Below are 11,834 nucleotides of genomic sequence, written 5' to 3'. Positions count from 1 at the left end.
CGGAAATACAAGCAAAATCTAGCCCATGACTTTGTCAAGCAGGGCAAGACTCCGGATTTCAAAGGACAATATGAGAAATTGCAACATGATTGGCCAGAATTTGTGAAGCAAAAGAAATCGGAGCAGTTCCTTGAAATATCGAAAAAAAATAAGGATAATGCGGCCAAGAAGGAGTACAATCATATTATGGGGCCAGGAGGGTATTGCTTTTGGCAGCCTAGGTGGGAGAAGATGGAGAACGAGCTGAGGGCGCGAGGAATCCGTCCAGGTACGGAGGGATGGGACCCAAGGGCCAAAAGCTGGTGGTACGGGCATGGGGGATCGCTGAACCCGGAGACAGGGAGTGTGTTTATCGGGGCAAAATAATTAAACCCACCCAAAAGCTTATTGAGGCAATGAGGGATGCTCAAGAGGGGAGGATCAAGTTCAACAGAGAGAACGACGCCCTGACAAAAGCCCTCGGGAATCCTGAACACGGAGGACGTGTACGAGGCATGGGGCCCATTCCGTGGAAAGTAGGGTTCCCCCAGAACGATGACCCGTACGATTACAGAAGCCGTAAGAGAAAGATGGATCGGGATGCAGATGTTGTGGCGCAGTTGGTAACGGAAATGGATGTGATGAAGAAAACTGTGAGTGTACTAGTAGCCGAAAGAGATGCAGCTCGGGCGCAGCAAGAAGATCATCCAATGGATCTCGGAAGCCAGCAGCAGAGAAGAAGCAGCGTGGCTTCCACGGAGGCCTCACCGGCTGGTGCACCGACGATCGAAATTACTGCACCGGAGCCTCTGGTGGTCGAAATTACTGCACCGGAGCCTCCTCGCTACCCCGTGGACGATATAAAGGAGATGAAAGCATGTCATCTGTATTATCCTATCGGGAACATGTCCATGAAGGTAGCCATCGGCAGTGCTTTACCACCTGGAGCACTCCACCACAACAACCCCATTCAAGATGGCTATGCTCGTGTCACGGTGGAGGAGATAGTCCAAGGGTTTGAGGACCTGGACATTGACATTGCTACACCTGAAGGGGCGAAAAGACTTGGAGATGTCAAGCGCCAGTTCATTCTATGGCAGAAGAAGTTTATCAAGTTTCCAGGCGAGGCGCCAAGAAGTCCACCCCCCTACGGTGGTGGTGGTGGCGGCGGTGGCGGTGGCGGTGGCGGTGGTGGTGGTGGTGCTTCACCTACACCTCCTTCACGTCAGCCGACACCGCCCCCCAATTCACCTCCGGCGGGTAAGCAGACGCCGCCCCCCAGTCCTCGTCCGGCGGGTGATCAGACACCGCCCCCCAATCCACCTCCGGCGAAGAAGCGAAGCGATCTGGGTTATTAACCCGGACCCTTATGTACCTAGAACCACAAAGATACCAGAGCCATCACTGAAGCCTCTCCCCACAAGGCCTTGGGAACGTAGTGCCGAGGAAGTCGACGCACACACGGCTGCTGATTATGAGAAATGGAAGGCGGACTGCAAGAAGAAAAGAGAGCCCGAGCCCAAGCAAGTATTTTCTGACAAGGAAAAGAGCTGGGCTAAGTCATTTTTTAACACACCGTCCCAAGCCGCGAAGAATCTGCCTGACGACTATTTACGTGAACTTCGTAGGCAAGCACTCGCGTTCAAGAGGAACCAAGAGTTGGCGGAGAAGAAAGCCTTGGAGGAGGCCGAGAAAAAATTAGAAAGGGGGAAAGAAGTTGCCCAGCTCGGGGAACAAAGTAAACAATCGATCGCCCCGCTCATAGTGCAAGCCGCCGGTCCGGATGCCCCCGATATCATAGCAGCTGCGGCAGCACATGGATTGACTGTAACGAGTGCCAGAGAACAAGCGGCCGACTTAGGTATCTCTCTTCGTGCACTGTTAGGCCTTGATGAGGCGCCAATGAAGGACGTAGTATTTACATATGTGAAGAATGGCCCTCTCGTCGAGCCTGCGCAGGAAGAGGATCTACCTCGACAAATGAAAGGTCTGCTAAATTGGTACAAGGGTTACATAAAACTTAAAAACGCCAAAGACTATATTTATGCGGAAGTTAGATATGAGCATCACTTCAAACATTACTATATAACAATTCATCGGAGTGAATTGTTCCAGCTGTTCAATCTGCGCGACCTCGACAAATCTATCATCAGTTGCTACGTTCTGTAAGTGATTTATTAATTTCTACCCCATCTCGTTCATTGCCTGCACTATATATATATATATATATATTGTCCTAACTATCTTGTTGTGTACGCTATTATGCAGAATGAAGAAGCGGGAAATGCGAATAAGGAACATCCATGATGTTGGGTTCATTGACCCACAAATCGTTAATTCATATGTGTTAGAACACCACCCCGCCGACGTGGAGGATGACCTGTGGCGGTTTTTTAGAAAACAGGAACTCAAAAGTGATATTCTATTTCCTTACCATTTTGGGTGAGTGTTTATCTTGAGCACATTCTCTTTTGTTTACTCCATGCATGGTATGTGGCTAATCGATGAGTTATGCATGTTGTGCATGTATCGTGTCCGCAGGTTCCACTGGATTCTTATGGTAATTCAATTTCACACCTCCACAGTTCTCGTCCACGACTCTCTGAATATGGATCCGGCGCTTTGGGCCGACATGAGAAAAATGATGCAAAAGTAATTATTTTCATTCATTTGCGCTCTATATCGATCGGCCTATTTCGTTCATCATTTCCTAATATCAAGTAACTAATTAATAACTCTCTTGTTCATTTAATTTTTCTTTGCCTCGTAGGGTTTGGAGACGGTTCGTAGATAAAAAGGTCGGTGAATTCAAAAAAGAGCTACAATTTAAAATGTCAGTGCGGACGACTGGGGATATTCAGCCACCGGGGACCAATCTATGTGGATACTATGTTTGTGAGAGGATCCGGAGATACTGCAATGAGCGGGACCAGCAGTGTGAGAACAACATCATGAGGAATAACCTCCGGAAGACGCTTAGTCCAGAAGCTCGCTTCCGACCACTTCAAGAGGAACTAGCTGGATGGTTGGCGAGGGAAGTCATCGATCCTAGAGGAGAACACTATGTAGAGGACGTAGAACTTCATATGCACTAAATTATGGATGGAAACTTGTTCAAAATTGTATATGGTCATCCGATATTGAATATATATTGTATATGGTCATCCGATATTAAATATATATTGTATATTCCTCTTGAATTCTTTTTGATTCTAATTTCAAATTTGTTTGAAATTGTACATTCATATGCATGTATGTAGTACCGTAGAATATGTGAAACTCCTTCAAAATTAAAACCCAAAAGAAATAAAACAATACAAATTAAAAAGAAACCAGATTTAGGGGGAGGGGGGCTAAACCCTAAACCCTGCGGAGGCCTTTAGTCGCGGTTGGCCAGAAGAACCGCGACTAAAGGTCCTCCGCCCTGGCGCTCGCCTGCGGTCCACGTGGACGGGCCTTTAGTCGCGGTTCGTAAGGAACCGCGACTAAAGGGGGGCCTTTAGTCGCGCTACTTTGGTCGCGGTTGCGCAACCGCGACTAATGGCAGTTGCGAACCGCGACCAAAGGCCCTTTTTCCACCAGTGGCGTGTCGCCTCTATCATTATGTTTCTGATATGTGTCCCTAAGGGGTGCCCCTGCCTGGCTTTATATATCAGCAAAGCTAGGGTTTACAAGAGTCCTAATAGGATTCGTGTTGGAGTCTTCTTTCCTTGTAGTCCAAGTTGAGGTGCGTGCAGGTCCATCTTATCGAGTCCTTGTGCTGGTCCAGCTTCATAGTTTGCACCGGGTATGGTAATGTCGAGTACCCGAAGGGTTATGCCCACGTCACCTGGAGTCGGCGTTTGATGGGATGTGACAGTCCATGTCAGTGAGGGGAGGGAGGGAGAGAGAGAGAGGATGGTGACTGGAGAGAGAAAGAGTGGATGGTGGATTAAAACCCATAGAAACCACCAATTTGGTCCTTCGAGAGAAGCTCGGAGGGTGGCTTAAAACCCATGTTGGCTACACCGTGGAAGCCCAGAAATCCAGACGACCTACTACCTTTACCCCGAACTGATGCAGGCTACAAACCTATACCAGGACTCTGCCTGCTCATCGGTGCTGCTTGATCCAACTTGGACAACCTGAGCCACTGAGCCGTATCACCATGAGGTATTTGTAACGTGGTTGTGGAAGAGCAGATTTTGTGCACATGAGCACCCACGCTTTTGGTTTTTAAAATATTTGAAAAAACTGAACTTCTATGTTTCAAAAAATTATAAAATTTACTCCATGAATACATACACATATCATCAATACTATTGTGAAGTTTCGATATAAACTGTGTTGTATTTGAGCTACAGGAAAAAAATATGGCTATGTATAGGATAGTTTTGTCACAAAATTTTTTTATGTAGTTCATAATTCAACTTATTTTACTCCGAAATTTCTACCGTACATTCAGAAGATTTATGTTATATTGTGATCCAAATTCATAATAAAGGGAGGCTAACTTCCGACGAGCGGAGCAAGGCCCGTCGCCGGTTAGGCTGGGACCAAAGCGTACGGATCGATGACACCGTCTATATATACCTCTTGTAAGCCGTCGACTAGGGTTTTTATCAAATTATAAGATAACACATAAACTCTCCCCGATATAGTGAAGTTTTGCTGGTGGTTTTTACCTCTCTTTGTTGGACAGGGTTTTCTACATTAAAATTTTGTGTCTCATGTGTGTGTTCTTGTTTCGTTCTTCGTTATATGCTTATCGTGTTTGTAATAATTTCTATGTATACGTGTATTTAAACTCAATTTTTTTAAATTTTAAAAATTTAACCGGAAGCATTGTTGCTGCACGTGCCCAAGGCACTTTCAGGTTCGCGGACACTATTTCACCCCTGACTGCCAGTACTTATTGTTATTCAGATTTTTTTTTGAGGGAATATTGTTGTTCAGATGAGCTGCGAGTTCTGTCACACGCTTGCCCACGTCGCGCCGCTTAGACCATCTCCACTCGTCTCCCCGAACAGTCCTCCGGCGTGCCATTTTTTCATCCGGACGGTGAAAAATGGCCAGCCGCGCCCCCGGTTCCTCGTTTTTCGCCGGATTTGGGCTTTCATCCATCCGGCGAGTCCACGCCAACCACGGTCTACCGGGGAGCGCTCGGGACTCCGGACGAAGCGAAAGCGCGCGAAACGCCAAGAAATCTCTCCCGCGCTTTCGTTTCGTCTTCGCCGCGGAGGTGGCCCCCGACCGGTCAGCGACACGCGCATCGTCTTCCGCGCACGCATCGTCTTCCGCGCGCAGTAAAGGCTGCCGCCGGTCAGTTCGCCGCGGACGCGTCGCATGCCACGCGGCATTAATCGCCGGCGCCAGCCGCGCCTATATACGCCGCTCCGCTCGCCGCGACGCGTATCCCTGCTCCACTCTCCCTCCACTCTCCCGATGGCGTTCTACGAGGCCTCCCGGCGGCGGGTGGTGGCTAAGTGCTGGCGGCGTACCAATCCCGCCGCCGCCCAGGGCCACGCCCTCGACGTCGCCATCGAGGAGGCTCGGCTGACGATGTCGGATGAGGAGCGCGCCGAGCCACGCCACCACCCTGACAACTACACGGCGTGGAACTCGTACTTCCTGCGGCGGTGGGAGCAGGAGCTCGCCTCCTACGACGGCCCGCCGCCTCCGCCTCCGCGCAACAACGCCGCGGGCCGCCGACGTTGGTGGAGCACGCCGGATAGGACGCTGGCGAACGTCCTTGAGCACATCGAGGGCGGCAACTTCCCGTTGCTGACGATGCCCCCTCCATCGAGGGCATCGGCCAGCCGCCGCCGGGGAAACATCTGGCAGCCACGGCGCATGGCTGCCAGCTCGTCGTCTTCCGGATCGGCATCGAGGCCATCCTTGGCGCCGGTGAAAAAGGAGGCGACGTCTCCGTCGACACCGGCGTGCGTCAAGAAGGAGTCGGCGTCTCCACCGCCGAGCAGAGGGCGCAGCAGCAGCGCCCTCGTCATCCGCGACCAACCCTCCTCCCCGCAGCGTGGGCGGAAGAGGAAGTCGGCGAAGAAGGAGGACGCCGCGGCCGCCATCAACGCCGCCGCAAACAAGCTCGCCGAGGAGGAGGCGAAGCGCGCGGAGGATGCTGCCGTGGCGGAGGCGATCGCTAGGTCGCTCAAGGACCTGGTGCCCGCCGACAACGCCCTCCCCGAGGAAGCCGCGCTGGAGTGGTCGAGGCGCGACTGGGAGCGCGAGGAGGCGGAGCAGCAGCGGAGGCTGCTGGACCTGGCCGCCGCGCGTCAACTCGCCGCCCGCGCCGCCGCTCCAACCGCCGCCCACGACGTCGCTCGCTACCGTCGGCCTGCGACACCTCCATCCGGCGTCGCCGTCCCCATCGTCGACCTCGAAGCCTCCGACGATGAATGGTACAAGCCATCGTCGTCCCCGCCTCGCACCAACGGCCAGTGGGGTGACGCCGGCCAGGGCAGCAGCCAGGCCGCGTCGCCGCAGTTTGACGACGACGGCTCCGACGACGATGGGGACGACAGCGGCGACTACACGGTGTTCTACCGCCATTTGGGCATGTAGAGCGCCGTGTTTTAAAATTTAGAGTTGTATTCCCCTAGCCGAATTCGAAATATAGTCGAATTCGGCCTCTATAGTAAATATCATTAAAGTTAGTCTAAATTCAGTTGTTTTTGCCGAATTTCGTCAGGTTTTTGCCGTATTTCGTCAAGTTTACGTTTTCCAAAATTAAATCAACGGCTAAGCCTGGGATCGCGGCTGGAAACTGGCCCTCCCCACGCCATTTTTTCGTCCTATCCGGACGAAATTATCGCCGGATTTGGGTGTGGGGAGCGCCAACGAGTGGGGATGCTCTTATAGGCCGCGACTCATCAAGCTACTTTCCTTTCTTTATTTTTATTTATGCTTCCTGCTGACGGCGTGGCGGCTAAGGGAGAAAAGAACAGAGGAAAGTCGATCTATTAGTAACAGAAACTACAACGACCGACAATACGTTTACTAATGCCGGCGAAAACAAAAAGGCACAATGCCAAAGCTGGCCACCATCATCAGGGCCCACAGGCGGCTACAGAGGGAACGCGCCTACCAAATCGCGACGGGGAGAGCACCTTTTATGTTCTCCGTCTAACGTGGCCCAGACTATAAAAACGCCAACTGTGAACGGGTGAACTCACCCTCGCCGCGACTAATCCTCTCCTCTAGAGCGCTCAGCAGCATACAAGATGCATCGTTCTGTCGTTATTATCCCGACGTTGGCGCTCCTAGCCGGTGTTGTCTCGGCCTGGCTTCCCAAGGAGCACGACTTGGCTGCTTTCAAGGGCATCAACAAGATCAGGGGTGTTAATTTCGGCGGTATGTCTGTTTTTATTTACTACCTCTTTACCGGTTTATTAGAGTATTACATGTTTTAAGAAAAAAACTTTGGCCAATAATTTGGTAATAACTGAATAAATTAGTATTTTTTCCAAAGGGGCTACCATCTTTCCATTACTGCGATATATTCAGTTAAACACACCCACACAACAAACAAGGGGACGGGAAAGGGGCTATATATATGACAGTTCTTTTTTGTGTCTACATTTTTTGTTGGAGATGCTCTAACTAAAACGGGTTGAAATTCTCAGGCTGGCTCGTCTGTGAGCCGTGGATGATGAGCGACGAGTGGAACAACGTCATGGGCTGCAACGGTGCTGCCTCCGAGTTCGACTGCATGCGAAACAATTACTTGGGAAGTAAACGAGAAGCAGGCAACGACAAGTTCGAGACTCACTGGAGAACTTGGATCAATGCCGACAGTGTCCAGTCAGTCCATGACGTTGGACTCAACACGATTCGCATTCCCATCGGGTACTGGTCCAACGTAGACATTGTCGACAAGGCCAGCGAGCCCTTTGCCGACGGCAACAGGATGCTCCCCTACCTAGACGCCGTCGTCCAAAAGGCCGCTGATCTCGGTATGTATGTAATCATGGATCTACACGGGGCTCCCGGCGGCCAGCAACAAGATGTCTTCACCGGCCAAAACAACAAGCCGGCCGGTTTCTTCAACGACTACAACTTCGACCGCGCCCAGAAGTGGATGTCTTGGATGACAAGGCGCATCCACACTAACCCAGCCTACGCTGCCGTCGGCATGATTGAGGTTCTCAACGAGCCCGTCTCCGGGCATGACCCGGAACGACGGTACCCTGCCCCCGGTCAGGTCCCCGGGCTGGTCCAGAAGTACTACCCGGGCGCTCTCAAGGCGGTCCGAGATGCCGAAGCGTCGCTCGGCGTGGCTGACGGCAACAAGCTGCACGTGCAATTCATGTCCCAGAAATGGGACTCAGGCAACCCACGCGACAACTCTGCCGTCGCCAACGACAAGCGCACTGCGTTCGATGACCACAACTACATTGGCTTCGCCATCAACGACAGGGGCAACCGGGACAGCCTCATGAGGAGTGCCTGCAATGACCATCGCATCGTGAACGGGCAGGCGTTCGCCATTACCGGCGAGTGGAGCATGACATCGGACGTGAGCCCGGATGACACGGACTTCTTCAAGAAGTTCTTCACGGCCCAACAGCAGCTCTACGAGGAGCCTGGGATGAGTGGCTGGATCTACTGGACATGGAAGACGCAGTTGAATGATCCTCGATGGACCTATTCTCATGCCACATACCTCAAACTGGTCCCCACCGATACCGCTGCCTTGGAAAGGAATGTGTATCAGGATGTGTGTTACCCTTATCGTAGTACTGCTACTTTTTAGATGAGCTCTATTTATACCTCTTATTAATGTGCCGCCAGTTTTCGCCATAAGCATGCAAATTTCATGATTTAAGATTTTAATTTCTACAGTGAAATTAGAATTTAGTCCGGTAAAATTCTTATCAGATTTTAGTGTTCCAAACTTCCAGAATATAACCTGCCAAATATGTATGCATTATGTATTGATCAGTATGTAGTTCAAGTCTAATAATATTACTCCCTTCGATACAAATTACTTGTCGCGGATTGCCTAAATCTGATACAAGTAATTTAATTGAAGTACCAGCGAGTATCTATGAAAAAAGAAGTCATGAGGGGTATCGGCGAGGTTTCACATCAAATTCTAATCTGCTTGTCATATTCTGAGAACTTATGGAGCCCAGATAGCCTTGCACAAAACATGTCTCCATGCAGCCTTGCACCATGAAATCAATCAACTTAAGCCAGAATCACATAGTACCTCATTGCAGTGCGTGTGCCCTTATCAATATCAACTGCAAATCTACATTTGATGCTTGGATTACATCACCTGAAACCCAATTATCAAGAAAGAAGATCTCGCATCACAAGAGCAAAACAAACCTATGGTACCAATGGACAAGTTATCGCATTCTCCCAGAAGTAGAACCTCCTTCTGAATAATGTTAAACTAGGAAGTTTGCCGCGGCGGCATGCCACACCCTCGGTTGTTAGACTGTTTGTTGTGCTATTTTAGAATTACTACAATATATGAGTTACGTGAAGTACTGCAAAAGTGATACGGTGAAACATTTATACAATAAACCTGTCCCAAGCATAGGCAAGGGAACCATATATGGGCAAATGAAATCCAATCCATGAAATAATGGTTTGAAAGTATTGATTAATAAACATAAAAGAAGTACTACTCAATGGTAGTATTTTCTCCGACTAAAAGAGGCAGCAGGTGATGGAGTACTTCTATCTTTTAAAAGGTACGGAAAAGAGGTTATAATATTTTTCTAGGTGGAAGACGTGATAGACGGTGGAGTAAGTATATTTTTTCGGCGGTACCGTAGAAAAACAGAACAATATTTTCCTTGTGTTAAAGAGATGGAGAATGTTGGATTTTTCTTGGCCGTTAAAGACTTATGCACCGACGGAAAATTACTTGCGGGTAATTACTATCCAGAACTACGGTTGTGGTTGAAGGTTCGTGTAACAAAATTAGGTAGTTAACGGCCTGTTTTATAGGTGACATTGGCTTGGCGTTCAAGATTTTTCCAAGAAATTGGCGTTCGGAAAAATATAGGTAGCTACCAAGCCTCGCGGAAAACTATTGCGATATAGTTAAACTAAAATTGCCACAAAAAATAATGGTAGTATTTTCTCGTGCTAAAAGAAACAGCGGGTGATGGAGTACGGGTGATGGAGTACGTCTATCTTTTTAAAGGCATGGAAAAGAAGGTTATAATATTTTTCCCAGGTGAAAGATGTGACCGACAGTGCAACATGTATATTTTATTGGTGGTACCGTAGAAAAACACAACATTATTTTCCCCGCATAAAAGAGGTGGCGAATGTTGGATTTTTCTGCACAAGACTGATTCTACCAATAATATAATGATTGCAAAAGAGGTGGCCAATGTTGGATTTTTCTGCACAAGACTGATTCTACCAACAGTTAATCCTGCACAAGACTGATTCTACCAATAATATAATGATGGGAGAAGTATCTTGTTGCAGAAAGAATCCAACAGCTAAAATTAAGATGTCCAATAATATAATGCACATAAACTAAATAATTTAATGCACATGCTGGAATAAGCACATCACTGCACAAAGAATCCAGGATCCAGGAATCATATAGGTCATAAACTAGGTGCACATAAAAAACTTACAGTGCAATCAAGTTACTATGTCAACTGTTAAAGTTATATGAGAAAATACTGAGTAGGCTCATTCATGTCAGTTAATATCGACAGGAGCATCAAGGATTATTTTTCTTTGAAACGGGGGCAAAAGCCTTGCCGCATTCAATTAATTAAGAAGAAGAGTGTTTTACAAGACCGTTAAAGTTTATTACACGAATTACTCCCCCGGCATCATTTCACCCAAATGTTTCGCGCCGGCAAGCACCCAAAGCCGCGCCTCTCTCTTGATCTTATCGAAGACTAAATGCGATGGAGCTTGTTTATTCTAGCATTCGGTCGCTCCAAACCTCCCAAGAGATTAACAAGGTGAGGGTTGCCATGGCCTTGCGGTTCGGCATGTGGGCACCCGACATCATGGACCACCATTCCGAAATGCCGAGACCCTCCCAATGCCTGGTGTCAATTGCCTCCATGCCCAACCAATCCTTGATGGAGTTCCAAAGGCGGGCGGTGAAGCAACAATAATGAAGAGGTGATCCATGGATTCTGCACATTGCTTGCAAAGAGGACAAAGCCTGCAATTTGGCCATCCCCGCTTCTCTAACCGGTCCGTCGTCCAAATCCTATTTTGGTTTGCAAGCCAAGCAAAGAACTTCACCTTCGGCGGCGCCCACGCTTTCCAAACCAACTTGTGCATGGAGGAGCGGGTTGATCCCAAGAATTGTATCTCATAGGCCAATTTAGAAGAATATTCGCCATTTGGGGTAAGCCTCCACGTTATGTCATCCTCGGTGTCTTGTTCAAAATGGACGTTCGCAATGAGGGACCAAAGCTCAAAAAATTGTGAGAAGTGATCCATGGTAAACGGGCGCCCCAAATCAATTTTCCCCAAGCATCTTCATTCACCACTTGCGAAACCTTCCAATTCTTTCTCTTGGACGAGGCATAGATGAGAGGGGCGATTTCAATGGGATTCCTCCCCTCGAGCCAAGGGGCATGCCAAAACGGGGTCTTCTTACCATTTCCATTACTCATGGCATATGGTTATTTCTTTGGTTGGCCAACGTGTAGGAGGACAATTATGTCAATTTTAGCTAAAAGAGAATGAAAAGTGGGGTAGGTGCCCGAGTGACAGAGTGAGTATGAAGCAAACACAATCATTCTTGCCCGAGTAACCCAATCAAACAAAACAACTATCGGCAAAATAGAACTTGAGTTATCTTCAAGATAACCACCTTAAGGAAACAAAAAAAACTATTTTGACGTAATACGGCA

General features: G+C 48.7%; 1 protein-coding gene across 1 annotated transcript; it reads left to right on the top strand.

Annotated features, from left to right (window-relative positions):
- The first annotated feature begins 7,159 nt into the window (after window positions 1-7,159).
- On the top strand, window positions 7,160-8,852 carry LOC127298333 (probable glucan endo-1,6-beta-glucosidase B). Its single transcript, XM_051328222.2, has 2 exons — window positions 7,160-7,326; window positions 7,599-8,852. The coding sequence occupies exons 1-2, from the start codon at window positions 7,197-7,199 to the stop codon at window positions 8,726-8,728; spliced, it is 1,260 nt and encodes a 419-aa protein (XP_051184182.1). The 5' UTR covers window positions 7,160-7,196; the 3' UTR covers window positions 8,729-8,852.
- Window positions 8,853-11,834: the final 2,982 nt, after the last annotated feature.

The sequence above is a fragment of the Lolium perenne genome, chromosome 5 (genome assembly GCF_019359855.2).
Source record: "Lolium perenne isolate Kyuss_39 chromosome 5, Kyuss_2.0, whole genome shotgun sequence".
Taxonomy (NCBI): domain Eukaryota; kingdom Viridiplantae; phylum Streptophyta; class Magnoliopsida; order Poales; family Poaceae; genus Lolium; species Lolium perenne.
This window is presented reverse-complemented; position numbering and strand designations above follow the sequence as displayed.

Coding starts and splice junctions, on each gene's coding strand:
- LOC127298333 (XM_051328222.2), top strand. CDS start 7,197: ATGCATCGTTCTGTCGTTATTATCCCGACGTTGGCGCTCCTAGCCGGT. Junction 7,327..7,598: donor CAGGGGTGTTAATTTCGGCG/GTATGTCTGTTT, acceptor TGAAATTCTCAG/GCTGGCTCGTCTGTGAGCCG.